The 24,563-nt window shown below is 39.2% G+C and overlaps 1 protein-coding gene across 6 annotated transcripts in view; it reads left to right on the top strand.

Annotated features, from left to right (window-relative positions):
• Positions 1 to 24,563, top strand: part of LOC137169799 (unconventional myosin-VI) — a 168,539-nt gene that overhangs the window by 108,487 nt on the left and 35,489 nt on the right. For all 6 annotated transcript variants that reach the window (XM_067573161.1, XM_067573162.1, XM_067573163.1 and 3 more), the window contains exons 21-27: positions 4,306 to 4,436; positions 4,545 to 4,622; positions 8,348 to 8,477; positions 13,491 to 13,581; positions 16,535 to 16,685; positions 18,744 to 18,952; positions 22,409 to 22,487. In XM_067573161.1, the coding sequence (XP_067429262.1) occupies positions 4,306 to 4,436; positions 4,545 to 4,622; positions 8,348 to 8,477; positions 13,491 to 13,581; positions 16,535 to 16,685; positions 18,744 to 18,952; positions 22,409 to 22,487 (869 nt within the window). The remainder of the gene's footprint in view (positions 1 to 4,305; positions 4,437 to 4,544; positions 4,623 to 8,347; positions 8,478 to 13,490; positions 13,582 to 16,534; positions 16,686 to 18,743; positions 18,953 to 22,408; positions 22,488 to 24,563) is intronic.

Genomic DNA, 24,563 nt, shown 5'->3' with positions numbered 1-24,563 from the left:
TGATTTTGAGACAATATTGTCTTTAAATTTTTTCCTCCTCCACAAACCATAACGGCCCGTTACACTCCCCTCCCCTCCCTTCAGGTCTGGAGGAAAAGAAAATGATGAGCTTGGATTTAATATCCTCAGAGATTCTGATTTCACTTTCATCCACACAAACTCAACGATGACCTGTTAAGATACTGCACTCCAGCAAGCTCTATCAGTTTTATTGGACTGGGAATCAAAACGGTGATAGTTTGGAATAGATTGGGGAGACTTTTGGTTAGGTCCAAAATGTTATGTTCAGCAACCAAAAAAGCCTAATCCTCCAATCTGATTGATAGTACAGAAAGAAAAAACAGTTATTGCAAAGGGATAGCAGGTGATCTAAGCTGTCGGTTGGCAAAATGTAAACACTTTTATCTTTTTATTTTTGGCAAATATATTACATGATCTGTATGTAAAGACCTTTTTCAGATTCTGCAAGATAAACTCAGAGCCTTTAAGGTGGAATAACTCAAATTTAGGCTTTTAACAGAGCACTTTAAACACCTGCATTTTCTCCTGATTAGTGGCTTATTTGAGTATTAAGTTTTAAATCACTGCACAAGTAGCTTTGTACCTTGAGAGGAATGGAAATGTACTGCTGATATCTACTTTACTGACTTGGATACATCTTCAGAAATTTCGACAATGCCAAATATTTTGTAGTTGCATCTTCTGCAGTGCGAGAAAGCTGCTTTTCTCCGTTTTATATCATTGTGAACTGAATATATTTGGGTTTTAGACTGTTGCTTGGATTAAATAAGCAATATGAAGACGTCTTCTTGAACTCTTGGAACGTGTAATGGGCATGTTTCACTATTTTCTTTTATTTAAACTAAAGTAATAATTTAATTCTCGTAAATACAACCCAGAATTGATTCTCTTGTAAAAAAGGCATATAACTACAGTTGAAATGAACAGAATCGACAGAAACCAGGGTCAGTTGATAGTATAATGAAATGACTTTACCTATAATATAATACCCAAAAAGAGGATTTAGTGTTAAGTTACTCTTTCAGATATTATGTTCAGTCAACAACTGTTAAATAACACTGACACACACTTAAGTTTTAACTCTGATTTTGCCCATATTGTAAATATTTTTTTATATATGGTGTATACATACAGTATATATGTATGTATGTAACTGTATATCTTTCTTGTAAATCTGATATTGTTTTCCTTTGTTATTGCCTCTTTAATTGTTTTTTTATAATTTATAAATATTTTAATATCTGTTTATACTTTTTATATATTTGTAGCATGGAGAGGGCTACACATTACATCTCATAGTGCAATCCTGTATTGTATATTTTACCTTAAACATTGAACATATTGGCACCAGAAACAACAAAAAAAAATTCAGAAACAGTACCCAGCTCTAGACCCAGGAATGCACAGTATGTTAGCTTCATGTAAAACTCTTATTCCGAGAACTTTTGTCATTCTTGATCTGGAAACCCTAAAGAACCAACTACATCTAGAAGAACAAAAACACACACAAAAACAAGTTTTCCATCATGGTTTAAACAACAGAAAATGAGATGTAGATTGATTCTCTGCTCGGAGAAGCCCTGAGATTGTTCCTGTTAGCAGAGAGCGCAGACAGGCTCGGAAAGCTTAAGTAAATCAGTGACATATTGAAGCTGTGTAATACCTTGTGAATAGGAATAGGACTTAATAACTGGTGAAAGATTTTACAGGGAGCCAGTGGAGGGAGACTAACACCGGGATAAAATGTTCCCCTGTTCACGTAAATAAGTTGAATATTTCTAGCTGACTGCAGGGTGGTAACAAAAGGATGGATCTGTTTTTAAAAAAGGGCTCCAAGGTGAACACAAGCACTTTTGGAAATTGCCTTGATGTAATCATGGAGGGAGAGATGACACCAATATTATTTTTTTAACCATATCCTTTGGGAAACTATACAGCAATTGCAATAGGAGGTCTGATATGACTTATGTGCAGCTTGGGGCCCACAGTTAGCTTTATATGGATACACAAAGAGAAAGTTGTATAATCATGGGTGTAAGGCTGAGAGAGATATGGAGTTTTCTACCATCCGTCTCTGAAATATCAAATATTTATAGCCGTGCTTGTGCTGTGACTCTAGGAATGGTTTGGGATATGAATAGGGCTAATTTGGTATAAAGGATGAAGCTATTGTTTGCGTGATGTTGAACATAAATCACAATGTTACCTCGGTTTCTTCAGACATCTTTCTTGGCTGCTGGGATGTGTTTGAGGTCCAGGTTTATTCGTTACAAATTTCTCTTGCACTGACAGTACAGATAGCTAGCTGAAAACAGTTGAAAGTGCAAAATTGGATTTCAAAACCAAACCTAAAGGAACTTAAATACTTCTCCACCAGACTAGTTTTTCTCCCACAGTCTCGAACCTGAATGATACAGAACAGTTCTCTAAATGCAACCCTGTCTCCTACAAATTACGTTCACATACAACTAAATTGTTATCCCACTACGTTGTGTTGCCTGGATTATGTTCACAGGAAACCTTTTTCTTGAATAAATGAAGCTACATTTATATATCAATCTGAAGCCAGAGGGAGGTCGGGGTGGATGGGGGTCGTACAAGATGTACCTGACGCCAGAGACCCGGGTTCATATACTGTGTCCTGTGTGTGTTCAGGTTTAGACAACAAAAGTACTCTGGTTTAGGTTAGTGTGGCTTAAATGTTAGCCAAGATTGAGGTGTCACTTAAAGTGAATGCTCTAATGGTAATGTAAATGCTAACAGCAGTTTTCAGTAGTTTTACAGCATTGTCTAACATGTTTTTCAAAGTTAACATACTAGCATGAGGCTAATATTAATATGTAAACATGCTTTAAGTCTTACTAAAGTCAGATTCCAGATACAATAGCTGTATTGAGGAACTTGAGAAAGTCCTTTATGTTATATTAATGCCACGCTCTGTGACTTAAATGGTTAGATTTATCTGTGAAAGTGGATGTGATTTATGTTGTGGAGAGGATTGACGAAATAACAAAAAAAAAAACACCAGATGGACTAACGCTTCAGATCTGAAATAACCGAATGACAGTTACAAACTCTGCTGCAACAATGCCTCATTTACATAGTCTGCCAATTAACAGCATCTGCCTGCTATTAAAGAAGTCTGAAAACGAGATGACTAACAATGCCTCGAAGATGCCAAATCATCCACGTTTACAAGGGGGGTCTACCGTTACTAAACAGATTTATTTAATGTGTCAAAGGGAACAGTCTGGAAAGTCACGAGAACATAAACACAGACAGACTGCACTGACAAAGAGGAACAGCGGTCACAAATAAAGCAAAGTACACAGACAGGGCTGACAAATGATGCTAATTAGCATGTAACAGAGTATGACTCAGCTTTTTAGCAACAGTGATTTATTATTATCCTTTTCATGAGGCTTAACATCACTGTGAGCTCATTTATCATTTGAAATTTTTTGATACTCATACCATACAATACGCTTGGATAACGGTACCTAAATAATCCCTTTTTTGATACATCAAAGGAATAAGCTTTTAACCTCGAGTCTTTTTTAGTGATGTCTGTAATTGTGTCTGCTTTTATTTGTCTGGCCATGCCTTTGTTCTTTTGTTATGCCTGATTATGTTTGTTTTTCTATCTCTCTGCTCTTCTTAGGTCTCTCTCTGCAAAAGAGATTGTGATCTGAATGAGATGACCCTATTAAATAAAGGCTATAGATGAAATTTGGGGCAGACATTCATTTTTCCTGAAGGAAAAAGTCCATTTTTTTTCTTTTAACAAAAGCAGCCGAATGTCTCAAATGTTAAATGCTGTCTAACAACAAGAACATTGCCTGAAAACTGTTTAAAATTGGCAATATTTTGATTGAAATCAGGAACTATCTGATCCAAGAATAAATCGACAAGATTATTAATCTGACCAGACATTTTTACTTGACAGTATTTGATATGTGGTGGAGGTTTGATACTCCATATCACCGGGATACCACATATAAAAATCCATATTCAAATTAATTCAACTGGCCTGACTATCTGGCAAGTTAAGGAACTATATATATAGATAGATAGATATTTACTCATATATTATAGGTAGGACACATGCACACTGCACTTTACATGCATACATACACTAATATGTTTTTATACTCTTCTTGTTGTTTTACTCTCTTTTTAAATATTTTTCCTTACTGCATTGTCCAGAAGCTGAAACCTAAGATTTTTACTCTCATACAATTGTGTAATAATTGTTTTTTGAAATCCCTGTCTGTACTTCTGTAGGTATGGTGTCAGTGCTGGACCTGATGCAGGGTGGCTTCCCCTCCAGAGCTCCCTTCCACGAACTCTACAACATGTACCAGAAGTACATGCCTCCCAAACTCACCCGCCTTGACCCGCGCCTCTTCTGCAAGGTCAGTACTTGGAGCCTGAGCACTGAGCAGCCCCTGATCCAAACTCTTAATCATAATTTTACAGCTTAATTTCTATGTTTATTCATGTCCCGCATGTTTGTGTTGCAGGCTTTATTCAAAGCTCTGGGACTAAATGAGAATGACTACAAGTTCGGCCTGACGAGAGTGTTTTTCCGGCCTGGGAAGGTGAGACTTTTTGAAAACCTGCTCTATTCTACCCCCTCATCACCAGCTAATACAGGTATTGTTTCCCTAAAAGAAAGACAGTAGATTCAGATGGAAAGCGCATTAGTCATTTTGGCTGTTGAGGTGAGGTGAGACAAGGTTTTTCAAACAAACCAGAGCCAACAAATGGGGTTTTCATTTCTCAGCCAGACCTTAATTCATAACATTTGGGTTAGACATGGTTTCCAGGGGGGTTTTGTGAAAGTGCATGCATTTGTTGCAGAGGACCTTGGTACACACAGTGCAGGACAAACTGTAGCTCTGACACTGTAGATTTAGCTCCGAGGAATAAATAAATACCAATGTCCTCTGTTGACTGAACTCGGATGCTTTCATTACTCTTCACATCCCTATGGAGGAGTCAGGGATGTGATGTTAGCGCCAGAGGTAACAATGCCCTCCAAGATAGACGTAACATCACATGCTGCTTGTAAATGATTGTTTTAACCTGCTGGGAGACAAAGATGGTTGGGGTTTCCAGCTTTAAAAAACTAAAAGTAAGTTTTAGACTCAAGCTAATTTGTCATAAATGGGTTTGGATCTGTCTGTCTTGCTTTTATGGTGGTGGTCTGAACTTTTGGACCTTCAAAACTTGAGGGTCAGCTGTTCAACAGCATTGCGCTCACAAGCTACATTTGTCAGAAATCAAATTTGGAAAAACCAACAGTAAGAAGACACGTACGCAGCTTCGTTCATTATTAAAGCAGCAGCAGCAGACTCTCAAGGTTTGGAAGTCAGAGGTTTCCAGAGGACACAATCACAACACATCAACAAATGTCAGCCACACTATCGCAGAGCAGCTCGCAGCAGACTTTCAAATCAAGTGAAGTAAGTGTTGGAAAGCATTCACCAGGGCTGGCATGTGCACTTGGTTATGTTTTCAGATGGGGGAGCAAACTTGGAAAGATGCATAATTGGCTGGAACAAGTAATTTAAATTTCCTCTATTTCTACACCACCTAACCTCCTAACTTAAAAAGTTATTATTGGAAGTCACAAGAAAGTTTCAGAGCGACAGAGCGATGGTCTGAATAACACGGTGCTGCTGTTGCGCTGTGCTGCTCTGTCTTGTCTGTCAGTGCGCTGTCAGTATCCTCTTTTTACACTGTGATGCTATCAGTTACCAATTTGTTCTTCACTGTGTTATAAAATGGATGTGTGGCATGAGTCTTTGAAGAGTGTCAATTGCGTGAGTCTCACGATCAATGTGTGAGAGCTGACTCTGATTAGGATCCTTTGGGAACATCCCATCTCCACAGCCAAATGTTGTCTGATCTACGAGCTAACATTAGGTGGGTGGACTTATAAAGTAAGCTAACAAATTGGTTCAGCATTTCGATGACAATATAATCCTACTTTTAGCTAATTTAAAGTTTCACTGGAGTCAGTGGGCCAAGAAGGTTCAATCAACATTCGCTAGCATATCTTTTCCTATGTTCTATTTTCAGTCAGTGATCACAGTTAAGGTAAACAGCGTTTTTCTCACCTGTGTAAATAGTCAGTCTCCTGTGTGGATTGACAGCCAAATCATGCTGTGGCAAAGGATCAGTGACAGGTTTGACTGAACCAACTCAAAGGGTGGTCCAAAAGTGTGTGATTTTTCTTTTTTTATTAATTGTTTTTGTCAGTTGCTGAAAATAGTAAAATGATCATTGATATAGGCTGCTTAGATATAATCACCGGACTGTATGATGATATGTTTATTTTTAAAAAGTCAAAAAGTGGGGCAGCAAAACCGTAACTTTGCTCCCTTTAACTGAATAATAGAGATGCATTTGCTCCACTTGCTTCTTTGCTCAGGTGCCTTTGAGCACTGCTATGATCCCTGACTTTGTTGTAAAAGATGCATGAATAAAGAAGAGGAAACAATGACTCCACTGTAGCTGATATTTGTTTATGCTTCTGGCCATGCTTTACTGAAATATGAAGTGAACTTTCACTGACAACAGATATTAATCCATATTACTGTGACGGTAGGTTTATCTTTCAAATATTATATCTGTAATGTATAGGAATGGGGTTTGGCCATATGATGATAAACCACAAAAAATGAAAATGAAAAAATGAAGATTTGTCAACCACCAGAGATTTTGCTGTACAGTTCGTACAGTTCATATATCTTCTTGATATATGTTATCAAGTTATATTGTATTGCAGTGTTGCAAACCATTAAGCAGGACTGCGTTATGGCAATATATTGTAGCATTTATTTAAGTTTGCATCAATGTGATATGGAACGTCACTTTGTATTCACACTGATAGTGTTGCGCCAGTAGTCCGACTGTGGTGAGCCAACTGTCAATCACAGCTGTCAATCAACGCCCACGCAGCAGACATCAAAGCCTCTATAAGTCCTCAAATCTTATTAACAGAGAAATAATTAGAGGGCTTATTATAGGGCCTGATTTCAGACATTGAGATCATAGTGACTTGTTGACAAAAAACTTTTTGAATGGCAGTCAGTTGGAGCATCTAGCAGACGTTGGTGGTACTTAAAGATACTTCCACATTGGCTTCAACGTCAAGCTGTGGCAGCTGCCGCATAGTTGCAACTTTTTCAAGAAATGTAGTTCAAATTGTAATTTGTTCAAACTGATTCAAATACAACCCACACGGTCATAATCTTAAAATACGTCGCAGTCACACCGGTTTTCACTCCCAATTCATTTCCATGAGAAAAAGGGTGAGGCGTTCGTGGAATGTTTGTTTTTTTGCCCCAGCAGGTGAGTAAATGTTTGGTTCACACCTGGTGCCTCCGCTGCCTGACTTGAGTGATAAACAAACATGTTGCTGAAAGGCAGTTGGGATTTACAGTCAGCATCAGCCTTAGCCGCAAATTTTCCATCTAAGGTGTTACATGCATTCCTTCTCAGCTGGTTTGGTGTCATGATTATTCTTTAAGCACAGCTCACTAGTTTTCTTCACTTTGTATTAGCACAACATAATGTTGCACATCAGCCAGCACAACCTGTTACTCTGTTACTCACACTGTGAATTTCAAATTCAAACAGATCACTATAGATCCAGTGTTTAATGTTTTCTCACGTTCAAATGGTAGTTCAAGATTTGAATATAAATTGAGGCCCCAGTTATTTAATTAGCCGGAGGTACCAAAAACTGACAATACCATGTAGTTTTTATCTAAAAATATTGTTTTCAGTTAAACTGTATCAAAATATCCAACAATATCATGATATAAAATTACATATTTTACAACCTCAAGTAAGCTGTTGACACCACCAACAGGATTAATTCAGATACTTCCTCCATCTGGTGTTTTATTAACATCATTTAGTATTTCTCGGGTTGTAGCGATCAACGCCACATTCAAGCGAGTTGTATTGTACAAGAACAGGAAAAGAGGTTTCCTGAACCACAACCAAGTTTTGTTGCAGCCACTTTGCCATTCAGTCATGACCAACTTGTGCTGGAGCTGATGCAGGGCGGCCAAAGTGCTGATTTGGATTTAATGAGTCACAAATGTCACAGCCAGCCATGTCAGCCATTGGTAACGTGTTTGGATTTGATCAATGGGACCTTGATGTGAAGCGGTTGTGGTTTAAGAAAAACAATTACATGGTAGTTTGTTCTGTGTCAAGTTAGATCATTTGATCATGACAAACAGGCTCCAGGCAACTTGTTCTTTTACTGTTAAGCTCTGACCATGTATCTCTCACCTGTTTCCAGTTTGCAGAGTTTGACCAGATCATGAAGTCGGACCCGGACCACCTGGCAGAGCTGGTGAAGAAGGTCAACAAGTGGCTCATCCACAGCCGCTGGAAGAAGGTCCAGTGGTGCGGGCTGTCCGTCATCAAACGTAAGCGGCATCTGTTCTGCTACAGATAGACCGGGCACAGGTTTCTGTACAAATTTCATCAGAAAATATCCTCAGGGTTTTATCACAGTGTTACCATGGTTACAACATCCTGGAAAAATGATTGAATATAACAATGGTAGGTCTCTATCCGTTTCATCTGATAATGAAAAGTTAAGTTCCACAAGGCTGGAAAAACTACCTCACTACTAATAATAATAACTTTTATATTATAGGAGTAACCTTATCTGTGTATGTATAGCAATAAAATGGGATAGACACTTAAAATAAACAATGAAAATGAGCACATTTTGATTTCAGAAATACATAGAAGATACTATAAACCACACAAAAAGTTGGCTATTTGCTATACTCCTATTTTTATTCAAGTAGTTCGGCAGCAGTTTTAATAAGCTGAGACTGAATGCCCCTCTTTCCATAAATAAAGCAGCCAGCAGAATATTTTACTGATAGGGATGTGGAGATCTGACACTCAAGAGTCAGTGTTGATCCACCAAAAACACCCCCATGTTATGAAGAAAAAATAAAGTTGCAATACCCAGTGATGAAAACTTTATGTGGAGGGAAGTAGCAGTATGTCAGAAGACAACAACAGCAGCCTCTGCCATCATTATGTCAAACAACAGAAAGATAATTGTGCAAAAATAATGTTTCGAGGGGGCACTTCCAACACCACAAACTTGATGAAACACTTGCAGAAGCATCATGCAAAGACAAGAGCCAAGAAGGAAAGTGTGCCAGAGATACAACAAGAACAGTTGGAAGCAATGAAGAGATGCAAAAAAAACTCCCTCAAGACACCAATAAAGCAAAGTTTATCGTGCTGGATGCTTGAGCCAATGTTAAACCTCAGAAACAGCTGACTCATATATGTGTGAGAAAATGAGTGAATTCCTGATTTCTTACAGCTGTCATCTGGAGCTATACTTCAAAGCTGAGTTAAATTGTGAACTATTGATTTATTCAATTCTGAGATTTAAGTTGTTGACGATTTAGCTGTGAGATCCAAAGCTACTGTTTTGCTTTATTTCATCTGTTACGCACACATTTACATATTGGCTACTCTCCGTCTCTTCTCCGCTTTCCAAGTGGATGTAGATGATTGACACAGTCAGAGAGCGAAAAGGAGACGTTTCTGAATAAATTGCATGTGAAAATAACAACACAAACCCTGAACCCATCCTGAACCCAGAGCTTTATGCAACAAAGCAGCCTTGGCTGGGTAGAAACTCTATTTAGTAAATATTAAATTTGCATCAACTCTGCCTGGGACGTGATGAAAGGACAGCATTGTAAGTGCCTGGGAAGTGTCCTTTTATCCCTTCTCAGGCAGTTTAACATCCATTCATTCCTGGACTCTTGTGACTCTAAGAACTCCTAATGACCGCCACATGACAGACAAGAGGACTAACAAACAACATGTGACCTCAACAACCAGGAAGGTATAAACAAACCTACAGAAGTCAGACTCAGAAGTGAAGAAGCCTTTTGGATGAGAGGCCATGACCTGGATGACCGAGAATCTTCACAGACATCAGAAAATTGTGAAAAATACAAAACATTATTCCCTGAAGCCCAAGTGAATATATTCAGATGAGTTGTTGTGTCTGACCAACGGTCAAAAACACAAAGATGTTGAGCTTACTATGATGGAAAACTGGGCAAACTAGTAAACATTCACATTTGAGCAGCTGCAATCAGATAATTTTTTGGCATTTTTGCTTAAAAAGGATGTATCATGCACATTTCCATGTCTGTATTTTGAATCTGGGGCTTGACTGGAATATAATTGCATGATTTACAGTTAAAAACTCCTTATTTATGTCATAACGGCCCTCTATGCAGCCCCTCGGTTCAGCCTCTGTCTGAAACAGGCCGTTTTAGCTCCTGTCTCTTTAAGGCCCCGCCTCCCGATGAGCCCACTCTGTTCTGATTGGCCAGCTACAGGAAGCTCCCTCTGGCTCTAGAGGCTACATAAACAAACTATAGTAGCAGGATTTTACTACTTTTTTCTCCTTCTTTACTTGAAATATCAACTATCAAATACATCCGTATATGTCTGAGCCGAAATCCGATCCGAAATATGAGAGTGGACAACGTGAACAACACGTGCAAGAACCTTAGCAACAACCCTAACAACAAAGATTTACAGAACGGGTGGCCGTTTATGGGCATTCGCAATGAGCCGACATCTGCTCGTTGGCAAAGTAGAAAAAACTGTCGCTTACGATGCGTTCATAGCAGGTTGAAGCCCTGATTTTTGACTTGCAGGGAGCATTTCTACAATTGTTCCCCTCAAGTTTTGGAACCATGATTGACATCTGACATCAGAACAGAAAATAAATATTAGAAAAGCACAAAAAGCACGTGTAATAATTTCAGCTCTAGAGTACTACTATGTATAGTGGAGGTCCAACAACAAATCTTCACCCCAGAGTCCCGTAGGAGGTTAATCCGGCCATGCTTCTACCTACAATACACAACACTTGTTCTCAGTTTTGCCGACATGTCGGAAATCCTATCATGCAAACAGGAGACGCATCACTAGGCACAGATGGTTTCATGAGAATACCCAGGGGTCCTGTGGACGGAGCAGGGTACAATACAACAACAAAACAAACCACGGGCGGCGTCTGCAGCGGGGAGACTGTGTTTCATGCAGCAGAGGCAGGCTGCTGTTAATAATGTGGGGTTGAGCTCCTGGAGGAGTGGTATATCTGTCTGCTGTCTTGTGTTTATCACTGCAGTGTCTGAGGAGAGTTCATGTCAGTCACTGCAGGCTGCTCATTGCTATCATAACACCACTCTCTCTCTGTTGGTGTGTCTCCATCTGTCTTAGTCACTCTCTTTCTTCTCTAGTTGTTGTTGTACTCTCTTTCTCTGTTCGTCTCTTCATATATGTGTTTTTCCTCCCTCGTTGTGTCACTCTATCTCTGCCTCCATCCTTATCGTCTCCCGCTCTTTGTTCTCTTTATCGATCGAATTGAAAATGAGCTATATCGGCAGAAAGCGAAAAGCGAGTATTGCCAAAGCATAACATCATATCATCGCATAAAAAATGAATACGTTTGCCCAGTCCGCAGGGTTTATTATGTTACAACAGCTTGAAAAGCCAGAAAATACAGATTGGATTTTTAAATACAGTGTAACCAGTCAGCGCTGTGTGTTTTTGTAAACCCAGAGTCATAAATTCATAGTTGTGTCAGTGATGGTGCAGGAGTTAAATATTCTGAGGTCATAACAAGATTAAATGAATTTGGCAGCAAGTAGCGATGTTATCGATCTTATTCTCTATTTATCTTTCACCCTTCATCTCTCCTGCTCTGCTTCTTTTTTCTCTCTCACCCTAATTTTCTTCACTTCACTTCAGTTCAAACTTTCTCCTTTAGCACAACAGAAAGAAAGCATCTATGTAGCCAAAGACTAGACCAGGGATGAAATCAAATCATTAATAATGCATGCTTTGTAAAGAAATGAACTATTTATGCTAACAGCAGAATGCTAACCATATTAGCATATGAGAGCAAGTCACTTTATTCACTACAAATTGAATCAGATGCTAAACATCAAGAGAAATGACAAAGTTTTTTAAACTTATTTAGTTGTTATTAGTTTTGCTATATTTGGAGGCAGAAACTAGCCAGGCCCGTACCCATGATAGTCTATTTATGTCTCTAGAATTAATTGGTTTGTAATTTGTACTGTCCAAATTTAGTGTAGATGATCAAAAACTCTCAAGTTACTAATATCGGCATAAAAAGACACCCTCTAGTAGAGCATGCAGGGGAAAAAAGTATTATTAAAAAAGAACAAATATTGCTTCATCCATGGGTTGAGTGTGATATTAGAAAAATCCAATCTCACAAAATATAAGGAAGATTTAAAATGCCTAAATAAAAACAAATCAAACAGTGAAATAAAGTGAAATACATTACACATTTTTATATATATTGTTTCTTTTTTATGTACACATTTACTGGGTCATAATTAAATGAAAAGTGTCGCTCCACAGGAAACCGCTTTAATGTGAAAGTTTGTCTGTCTGACTGCCATCATATCTTGTCAGCACAGATAAGCCCCGCCCACGACCCCGCCTCAACGCTGAGGTCGGATAATTTATCATTTTCCATTCTGGCACTGATGATGCTTCTAATTTCTAAGAAAAAGCTCCCCCGCACCTCCTCATGAAAATTAATGACAGCAATTTGTGTTTATTACAATCCAACCTCTTCACTTTGTTTACTGAGTTGTGATTTAATTTTAATGCGGCATGAAAAATTCATGTCACAATGAAAAACAATCTATTCAGTTATTAAAGACCAAAGGCTAAATAATCATCATTTAACATACGTTTTTCATTTAATTATAACACAGTAACTGCATACATATTGTAAAAAGGAAATACAATAACAATTGTATCTCATTTTAATTTATTGTTTGATTTATTTTTATTTGGGTGTTTAAGATCTTCCATAAAAATACACTAATGTGTATTTGTGCACTTTCCCTCTTCAGGTTGTCAACCAATAACCGTCATTCAATATCTGTTCAGAGTCTTAGTCTTCTCTACCTGTTCTTCTATCACATAGTTTCTGATTTAAACTTTTGCTCAGGTTAAACTATTCATGTAACATTTGTATACAACTGCTTGTGTTTAGACAACATCGATCATTTGACAAGTTTAGTTAGCAAAGTTGTTAGCTTAGCTTGGATGCTAACGGGAAAAATTCTTGCAGATTTTCTTTGCCCCTGCAAGCAGTTCCACTAAGCGCAGGGATTTTATAGGAATTAATTTAATTTGCCACAAAATTTCTCTGTTTTAAAAGCTGTGTGACCAACACTGTAGCCTTCTGTAAGTGTGGTCACAATAAGTGTCAGAGAAAGGATGAATGAGTTAATGAGATTAATGTTTAATTTAACCTCATTTAGAGGATAAAATTACAGGATATTGACTGTATTTTCCTTTTCTCCTCTCTCTCTCTCTCTCTCTCACAGTGAAGAACAAGATCTTGTACCGGACCAGCGCCTGTATCAAGATGCAGAAGACAGTTCGGATGTGGCTCTGCAAGAGGAAGCACAAGCCTCGGTGGGTGTCCTTCCTTCCTTCCTTCCTTCCTTCCTTCCTTCCTTCCTTCCTTCCTACCCCACTTATCTTTCCTTCCCTTCATCCTTACAGCCCCTTACCTGAGCCTGAACTGTTACACAAAACTGTCCAGATGCTGAACTCTACTACTGTCCCTCTTTCCACCTTTTTACTATCCATCCATTTCTCCCCCTTCTCTGCTCTTCCTTCCTGTCTTCCTTCTCCCATCTTCTCTGTTCTTCTTCTTTCTTATCCTCTTCCCTCTCAACTCTCTCCTTCCTCTGATCCTACAGTTTTCCATCCCTTTCTCCACCTGCTCCTCTCTTTACTCCTTCTTTCTCCTCTCCTCTGTTTTCTTTCACTTTCTCCTTCTAGTCTCTGCCTCTGTCATATCTTCCTCCTCCCTTCCTCCTCTTTGCTTGTCATTCCTCAACTCTTCATCTCCCTCTCACTCGGTTTTCATCCTCCCTTCCCTCTGCTCATTATCTCTCCTCCCTTTTTTTGCTTCCTTCCTTCCCTTCCTCATTACATTCATCTCCTTCTTCCTCTCTTCACTCCTCGCTCTTTCCGCTTCCTCCCTCGCTCCATCGCCCTTATCTTTCTCCTCCTCTCCTTCTTCATTATCTGCCACTTTCACAGCTCAGCAGTGTCAGTCTGTCTGGCACACACACACACACACACACGCACACACACACACTTATTTACTCAGACAGTCGGGTGGCAACACGTGCAGCTCTGCTTATTACCTCCAATATTTGTCGACTGAGAGGGGATGGGGTGGGGTGGGGGGTGTTGTTTTTTTTTTTTTTCTTCCCCGCGGGGGGTTTTAGTCTGATCTGGCAGCCTGCTGGGTCGCACTAATAGGCTGTGTGATTGTGTTGGAGTGTGCCGCTGATGAGGTGGAGTGTGTGATTACGGTAGCTGAGCTGGGTGGTTTATTAATGACTGGGGCGGAGTTTTGGGCAGAGATTGAGTTTTAGTGAGCAGCAACATGGGTGACAAACATGAAATGAGAAGGCAAATTACATGCAGCAGAGCAAAGTTGGGACAAAATTCATTGTTTTGTGAGTCACAGATAAGTTTCAAGTCAAGACCACAGAGTTCATAGCCAAGTCTGAGCCCTAAACTTTATGTTTTGAGTGTTAAAGCCGTCATTATTCACTCCCTGTTCATTTAAAATGTTAACATTTAGAAAAATAATTAGTTTTTTTAATTGTATTTAATCCTTTCAAATAATTTCATAACAACTCAAAGTAAAATGATTAGGTTAGAGCTGCAACAATTAGCTGTTGTGATAATCTAATAATTTTTCAAGCAAAAATGCCAAAAGTTTTTAATTCTCAGATGATGAGCTGCTACTTTTCTTTGGCATATGTGACAGTAAATTAAAAATATTCATGTTTTGGACTGTTAGTCAGACAAAACAAGCAAATTGAAGACACCATCTTGGCCTCTGTGAAATTATAAATGCAATATCTTTTTTTTTTCCATCTTTCAACTTTTCATGGACTAAACATCTAATCAAATAAATTTAGAAAAGAAGCGCCAGATTAATCAATAATGAAAACAGTCATTAGTTGCAGCTGTAGATCAGATGTTCTTCGGTGTGTTATTTCTCTTACAATCATTTAATTAATTAGTTAATTAATTTGTAAGCCTGACGTTTGCCTCATCTCACAGCAGATGTTGTCTGACTGATTCAAAGTGTCACCGTTGTCGGGAAAATGAAGAGTTTATTCGCTGTAAGTTTTTTGTTCAGCTTTGGGAGAATATCAAACCATCCTGAGTCAAAAGCCTGAAGTTCAAGCGAAGTCACGAAGCGCCGGCTGATTCTCGTCTGTCTGCGGCTTAAGTCACATGACTTTAGTCCACACCTCTGCAGCAGAGCGCAGTATAAGCAGGACAGCAGGATTACCGCTTAAATGATCACAATCATTTTGCTCAGCGTTGAAATCTCTCGCCTGCAGCCGCAACTTACAGCGGTTAAACTGAGCACGGCTGAAATAAACTTCAGTTGTGACTTCAGTTGTCAGTTTACTTTTGATTCACGAGCACTTCACTCGATGTACCACAGCAGGAACTTTTAAACGTTTAAATTAAGCGTAGAAGCCAAAATCATAATTTAAATCATTATACGAGTCATTTGTCAGCTCTACAACAGAGCAAGCAGATTAAATGAATGAAGCTTTATTGCCTGATTAAGTGACTGGTAGGTGAACTTATTACCCATAAACAAAATTAGCTGCATTAAAACCGCTGGCTGGTGCAATTTCCCTCCCCGTTCATGAACTCCAGTGTTTGTTATTTTCCCCTTAAATTTCAGTAACAGTCAAGTTAGATAAATGGCTGTGTATCTACAGTGTGTTGTGTATATGCTTGGTTCACTGCTGTGAGTGATTATTAATGATCATTAATTATGACGACACAGCGACAGGATCGGTCAGGATCTTCCGGTATAACCACGTCAGAATATTGTTCCCAAGTATTTGTATAAGTCATCACAGTGTTGTTACCGGCTTGGCATGTACTTCCAGTTTCAGACAAATAATTCCCAGCTTGTTTTTTTTTTTTTTTTTGCAATTATGCTTATTTATTTTTTTAAGATTGTTTTTGTGGCATTTTTGGCTGTATTGGACAGCAGGCAGCACAGAAACAGACAGGAAACAAGGAGAGAGAGAGAGTTGGTATGACATGTAACAAAGGTACCTGACTGGTGCTGAACCAGTGATGTTGTAGTTATGTGGCATGTGCAGTAACCATTTGGCTACTGGAATGCTCCCAGTTATTCTTATTTGATTTACAAATGAGAAAAGGGAAAAAGAAATTTAAATTTGAGTTAATAAAATTCAAACTTCCAAACTACCAACTTCCCCAACATTAGAAACAAACTGTAGGAATCAAGTTGAAAAACCTCAGATGTTATTTCCTCTCACTGTGTTGTGTGTTTGCGCTTTAGGATCGACGGGTTGGTGAAGGTGCGTAACCTGAAGAAGAGGATGGACCGCTTCAACGAGGTGGTGGCCGGGCTGAAGGAGGGCAAACAGGAGATGAGCAAGCAGGTCCAGGATCTGGACGGCGCCATTGACGCCCTGATGGTCAAAATCAAGGTGGGTGAGATGAGACAGTTTGCTGTTGAAGCTCTGTAGTCAACCGTGAACTGTATATAAAGCCTATATTCTGCCATATCCTTCAGTAAAAGCTCTGAAAGACACATACACAGGAAGACTTTAGCTTCAAAAATAGAATATCCACCATTATGACAAACGTAACCACCTACACTTGAGGAATGATGGACAGCAATTTTTTAAACATTTAGATACAGTTTATATAACTTCTCATGCTGATAGATAAGAAGATAGATGGATTTAAGTCCAAGATTTTTGACGTTATGAGTGTATGATTCAGAGATATTCACCCAAACTGATAGATGGTCAGGATTCTTCACTTCTCATTATCATAATATTTGCTGTTGAACTGGATTAAATCGTGTGCTTCCTCTGACTTTAAGTCCGCCCTCTTTTGAGATAATCTTCGCTATGAATGTCATGAATCTTTAATGTCCTATAGTAGATTATTTTTCTTTTGATTTCCATAATTCCCACTTTCTTACCGGAGAGGAACGATTGAGGTTTGAGGTCTCGCCTCAGTAAATGTCGGTATTAGAAGGACTGGTCTCAGGGACTCTGAGCGAGACTCTCCCGTCACATCAAACTCCACCCTGCGGCTTTGTTGTGTGGAGTATCTGGCAGTCTCAGGAAAAAAGGTTGCAGTGACAGCAGATGCGTATGAATATTCATCCGCTGCGAGACGGTAACACGTTTCCCTCCTCAGGTTTACACCGTCGCCCCGCGTGTCTGTTCCAGCCGTCGGTTTCAGTGCTCTGACGACACCTGAGAACACGGTGACGGTGAACTGAGAGGAACCTGATGCTCTCAAAGGGGTTTTTAAGCTTCTGCGAGGACCAGCTGAGATGTTAAAGTCTGATGTTTGTGTCTGCAGCTCTGACGTCCCCTTAATCACAGTGAAGAACTGCTGTCAAGTTAACTTTGATGGGGTGTTTACTTGCATACATCGTTGTATGTATAGTTAACTATGCATAAACAGATGTAATTAACAACCATATCACCTGATTTTTCTCAATGTTCAGTGTTTTAATGCTACTCAGGTATTTAGGGTGTTTTTGTCTTTTGAAAAACAGGAAATAAACTTGCTGAAGAAGATTTTACATGTGTTTGAAACAAAACATTTGTTAGGGTGAAGCTAAACGCTAACGGTTGCTAAGGTGTTTCTAGGTGGTAGCTATGTGCTGGCGTTAAGATTTCCCTTCATAGGAACTAAAGACAGCAAACCATGAAAAACAGGCCACAGCCAGACCAAAAGTATACTAAATTATATGTCTACATTAGGGCTGCAACTAATAATTAGTTTCATAATTGGTTAATCAATAATTTGGTCCATAAAATGTCATATTTTGTCCATCAGCAGTCCAAAATCTAAAGATATTCTGTTTACTACCCTGGAATAGTCAGAAAATCAACAAATATTGACTTTTTGAGAGGCATAACTGGCATGAAAATGAAAATATTTGCCAGTTAATTACTGTTGATCGACTTATTAATTAAGCTATCGTCCATATAGTTTTGGCCATATATGGTAGTGTAAAGGGCAGGTGTTGGGAGTAGGTTGCTAGGTGGTTGCTACGGGTGTTTTTCAGGAATTTGGCCCATGTTATCAATCACATCAGAACAGGATATTAACAAGTATGATAGATTACAGTTCCAAAAATCTCCAGCTGTAGCCAGAAACATCCGAATGTTCAGGACTGGTCTGGACTACAGTTATGATTGATTAAAATAAAATAGATTGATTTAAACAGAGAGCGAGAGAAAAAGATAGAAACTGTGTTTATCAAGCTGTCCGTTTCTGACAAGTGAAGTTAAATAGTCCACAGAGGAAGATTATTATTCTTTTCTGTTTTTGTTATGTTTGTTGATATATGGTTCTTGTTTTTTTTCTTGTGTCTTCTCAGGAAAACACATTTTAAAACAACACATTATTCTGATTTATAATTGACACATAAAAAGGAAATTCAAGATGAACATGAAACTGAAAAAAAGATCCAGAAACATGATAATAAATGAATTTCTCCGTTGTCCGTCCGTCAGAACACCATCATCTCACGGATCGACATCGATCACGACTACCAGGCTCTGGTGATCCGCTCGGAGCAGCTGCTGACCGCCATGCAGAACAAGAAGAAGGAGGAGGAGGAGCGGGAACGGCTGCGACGCATCCAGGAGGAGATGGAGAAGGAGAGGAAGAGGAGGGAGGAGGAAGAGCAGCGCCGCAAGCAGGATGAGGAGGATAGGCGTCTGTAAGTGGGAGGGGGTTGAGGTTGGAGTACTTTTTTTTGAGGCACTTAACCGAGGCTCTGATGAAACATTTTTGTTTTGCTATCACGTACAAAAAAAATTAAGAGGCACTTGTCGGAGTCGACGTGTTACGACCCAGCGAAAGCTACTTTTCATTTAAAAACGCTGCAGTGGACAAATCCACTCAGTGTCCACATGTTTTTACAGGTGCCAGTAGGGATTTACGTAATGAGATTGTTGCTCCAAACGGATTCATTTATTTTTTATAGAAGCCATAAAGTGTTTTCAAGCTGAGTTGTTGCTTTGTTACATTTTCTGTATTTAGCTAACGCTCTCGTCCAGGGTGATTTACGAGTGCGGCAGCAGAATAAGCTTCAGTTCACAGGTTTCTGTCATTACAGGAGAACAATAGTAAGGATGTCGAGGGTCACGCAGCTCTGAGAGGAAGAGTTTCTGTTCAATTTCTGTGTTGGAAAAGTCTGACACACACAAATCAGGTGTTTGAATGATGCACCTCTGACATGGCGACATGAAAGAAATCTTTTACCAGCTTCATTTGGTCTGATGCTGAACAAGTCAGCTCAAAACTCTGTTGAATATTAATTCAGGTGTTTAGGAGTTACCTTGCTGTTTCTAGTTCTTCACACCCATAAACCCACTTGCTGTCAATTCAGTCCATTACTGCAGCTAAAAATCCAAATTTGAGGCTAACTTTAGTTCGACACCTGTAAAGCAGATAAATCCATCTCTTTAAATATCTCTGTCTCTTTTAAACATATATAACTTAACATATTAGCAATTAGATCTGAACTCCTTGTTAATAAAAGTCTTTTTATTGACTTTGTGTTTTTAGAGCTTCAGGGTCTTTCCCACTCACTTCAATTAAGGTTGTTTTTTTTGGACCCGTCTATAAAAGGAACCACAGCTTTAACACCAGGCTGAGAAGCTGTGTTTTATTGCCCTCTCTGGTTCAGTTTGTTTCACCCCCGGGTGTCAGACGGGGGTGTAAAGTTACTCTTTAAAGCTGCATCAATTAATATTTTTCTGGCTGCTCAGAGGAAAAGGTACACAACAGCTTAAAAAGCGCAGATTCAATCTGTAAAGTTTTTACAGCTTAAATATTATCAAATAGTACCAGAACATGATCATCACGTTAGAGTGGTGTTTCTGTCCACTATATTCGTTCTCCTTTTAGTTTTCTCTCTCTGTAATAAATCACAGAGAAAGATTCACTTCAACTGTCAATCACAGCTGTCAATCAACACCCACACGGCAGACATCAAAGCTATAAGTCTTCAAATCTTATTAACGGAGCAATAATTTCCAAATGACCAGCAGCATACTTATTAGAGTGTCTGAATTTAGAGATTTAGAGACTATAATGACTAACATGTCGTAGCATATAACATAGCATGTAGTCAGTTTATTCTTTGTTAACTATTACTTTATATTGGCTGAAAAGTCAGATTTGGCTTGAAAAATGAAACCCGGACAGCTTCCACATCCATTTATGTGTGTGCAGGATTGTAGGATCACGGAGAAACCTTTTCAAGATGTCTTCTGCAATTTCTATTTCTATTCAGTCTGCTACACTCTTCTGAAGTAACCAGCTATCCGTGACATGTTCTATTTCCTAAATGAAGACGTGTAAGTGACCGGTGAGGTTCTGAATCCCATCAAGTGATGCACACAGTTACACAGAAAATTTCCTTTTCCTGCTCAGATTGTGACAGACGTGTTCTTCACTCAGGTTTAACCCCATAATCCCTCCCCCCTACCTTCAACGGTAGGGAAGGTCTTTTAGAAGGACTGATGGGGGCCACCGTGTTCGTCACAAACCACTACCCGCTAATATGAGACATTAGAGAGGACAGCCTAAATTTTATGGCCTACTTTCTCTGAAGGTCATGACGGTGGGACGGTGTCGGCTGCATCGGATGAAGTCACCGACCCTGGAAAATGCCTCGTTTTATAGGATTTCCCATTTCATCATAGCATCATGTGCAGGTTTAATCCAAACATTATTCATAAAGACGCATTAAAGCCTGTCTGTCAATGAAAACATCTCCCAGCAGACTCCACTTCTGAGGCTCTAAACTCCTCAAACATCGTGACTACAGAGTGTGATGTTTTCCTTTCTCTTTTTTGGGTATCCACTGTAGCGGATGTTTCTATGTAGAGCGGCAGCAGAATAACCTTCAATTCCTAGATGACCGGAGAGAACAAGCAGCCGGTACCGTAGGAGTGCAAATGTCAGAGCTGTAGTGCTCTGATAGTTTTCCTCTGAGCACAGAACAAAAATAAAAAAGGCAAAGCGCGAGAAAATAAATAGCAGTTTAAGAGCAACCGAAACAAACACAAGAGGATGTTTCTTTTTTGTATGATTCAGCTCTCGTGGGAAGATCTCTTAGACTTTTAAGCATCGTCTACTATCACGGCTACAACTTTTTTGTTCTATCAGAATCAGCTTTTTTTGGCCGAGCATGTGGACACATACAAGGAAAAAACACTTAACACCTTTATTAAATTCCCTCACTACAAGTATTATATAATTATTATATAATTTATTATATAAATTGTGGTTTTGGAATAAGCGCGCAGGTGTTACTCTCTTCCTATCGGTGCTGTTTTTTAACAGCCTTAACAGCACCGCTTCAATTACTGTAAGTTGAATACTGAACTACGATTAGGAACAAGTAGAAAAACACATTTTTGTGTGTAGAAGACTTTAAACAACGGATCAAATGATGATATGTGTTGTGAAAGATGTCATAGTTAAAGAACAGAAATTGAACCAACTCTGCAACTCAGTGGAATATTTTAACCTCTTTGCTCATAGTTTTGGTTTTATGGCACATTTACTGTTTTGTCCATCCTTTGTACACTACAAGAAAACAGCTGACAGACAAAGTTAGAGACGTGCTGGTGGAGCATTTAGCAGCTAAAGAGCCAGATATTTCCCTCAGGAGCTGATAGAGACTAAAAACAGAGCTTGAAGAGAGTGAATATTGGACTTACATTCACCAGGTGGACAGAAACACGACTCCAAATGAATGATAATGTCGGATGTATGATGCTGCTGGATGTGGAGAAAGTTTAAACTTTTTTAACTTACTTTAAGTTTTATGAAGTGTGAAGTTATTTCTGTGAAACGCCCGAGGTGATTAAACTAATGTGGAAACGCTGAGACTTTCACTTTCACAGTCAGAGAAGAAGGCTGACGTCAGTATCAATTAGTATGAACAGATACATTCACCTTACTAATCAGACTGTATTCCCCTCACTCTGTGTTTCTTTCTGCCTCCGTCTGTCTGCTTTTGTCTTGTCTTTTCAATTTTTTCCTCCCTCACCGCTTCATTATACGTCTCTTCCCTCATAATCAATGCCTCTGTCTGATTTCTTTTTTATCTTTCCGTCCGTCTGCTTACGTTTGTCTTCCTCTCATCCCCCTCCACCAGGAAAGCAGAGATGGAGCTGAAGAGGAAGCAGGAAGAGGAGGAGAGGAAGAAGAGGGAGGAGGAGGAGAAGAGGATTCAGGTGGGTGTTGTGTCTCTGTTGCTGCAGGCGTCCAGCAGACAGAAAACCTCCGTTGGCCTTTGTTTGTTTTACCGCAGTAGCTTTTTGGAGGTGGTTTCCTGGATGGATTTGTACTTTTGCTTTCAGTACAAAGGTGCAAAATAACAAACTGAACACTCTTCAAAACCTGTAATTTTCTAGTATAAGAGTTCAGAACACTGGGGCGATTTAATGTCCTTATATGCAGGACATTTTATTGCAGGGAGTTTCATATTTATATTGATTTTCTTGATACTTGAGCAGAAATTAGCAAAAATTACACTGTAATTATAGAAAATTACTGTCTAATAGTTCATATCTGCATTACTGTAATTTATATTTAATCTTTACTCCGACTTGAACCTAACACAGACCCTGAGTTACCCCAAAACTAGACTCATGATGGCAGGAAATGTCCTCACAAAGATAGCATAACAAGACGCACACACACATGGAGACACGCAGAGACAGAGAGGGCCATTAGAGCGTGTGATGGAGACAGATAAAGTGTGGCCATGTTCCTGCCAGAACGGCTAGAAATGGATTAGAGAAAAGTGGAGCTGCGCAGGAGGGATTTCAGAGGCTTCGACTGCGTCGTCCCGCAAGACAAATCTGTGGGGACACAAAGGCAGAGATACCACAACACTTCTTATTCACATCATTTACTGCAAGAAATGACCCAAAGTCCCACTGGTGGATTTTTACAGTCTGTGTTTCAACTGGGGAATATTATCTGCACATATCTAGAGATTTAAAACTTTTAAGTAAAATCATCATCCTTTGGTAAAGAAAAAAGGCCCTTTGATGATACTAATTAAGAAAGAATCAAACTCTTGGTTTTGTTTGATGTTATTCTTCATTTAGATTAAATTTCCAATCTTTCCGATTGTGATGAAAAACGGAGGCGGTAATGGATCCGTGCAGTGAGGTGTTTGGTTTTTGGTGTGAGTTTCAAATTGTGTTGAGTCAGGAAGTGATGATGGCACCTGTGATTTCAACAAATTTCATTATGCTGTGTAATATTATATAACAGGTGAGTCACTGCTTACACAAGGTCCTTTTATTGCAAATAGAGCTGAAGTTTTATCAGATGTTCTGTATAATGACAAATCTGATATGAGGGCGTCTTCTGCCCGAAACTCTTTCACTTATTACACTTAATATGTCATTAGTGCACAGTAAACTCGGCAGCCACACATTTCTCTGTCCTGTATTTGTCTGTTTTGTGTCTTCAGGCTAGGCTAACCCATTGTTGCTAACTTTGGAGCTAACCTCCTTCACTTTTCCGGCATTTGGGGAAACAACAGACGTGACTTTTTAGCATTTATTAACTGACACACTGTAGTCTGTACTGTACATTTACTGCCAGACTGACAACTTACTACTTATCTTTCCTCTGCCCCGCTCGCATCCACCGTCACTCGCTCTGTCCCACTCGCTACGCAAACATACTACGCAATGACGTATTCCTTAACGGAGCCACGCTACCAATGGTTTCCCTGGCAACGACAGAGGTTGACTCGCGTACCGGAACAGCGCTGCTCAGAGACTCCCAAACGCTATTGATTTCAAATCAAATCAAATATTAAAAAATATTTAAAAATATTTTTTTGGCCTGGCGGGGGTTCTCGTTGTGTCATTATGGAGAAACACCGATTCAGTAAACGTTCAGTAAACGTTGAGTACAGTTAGACCCAGCAGTCTCCATTAGGTTGGGCGAGTTCAAAGTTGTGAAAACAACGGGGGTGTTTTGAATACACCCCCGTTGTTTTCACAGGTAATTTTTTAGTCTGTCCCTCCCGCCGCAGGAAGTAATGGATTAATCCTGGAAAGCTGTTGATGTAGCACTTTTCTCCTTATGAAAATAACACGGAGATTATTCGACCAATGAGAATTTAGTCGGACGAGAGCATATCGACCAACTAATCGACCAGTCGACCAGCAGACTACAGCCCTATTAATTTTAGTATTTCTGTAGAGTCTTTCCTCCTCTGAATTGAGGGTGTAAGATTTTATGTTTTTTATGTGCAAAATGAAAATGCAAAGAAGAACTGGTAA

Source organism: Thunnus thynnus, chromosome 18, assembly GCF_963924715.1.
Source record: "Thunnus thynnus chromosome 18, fThuThy2.1, whole genome shotgun sequence".
In the NCBI taxonomy this organism is placed as follows: Eukaryota; Metazoa; Chordata; class Actinopteri; order Scombriformes; family Scombridae; genus Thunnus; species Thunnus thynnus.
This window is presented reverse-complemented; position numbering and strand designations above follow the sequence as displayed.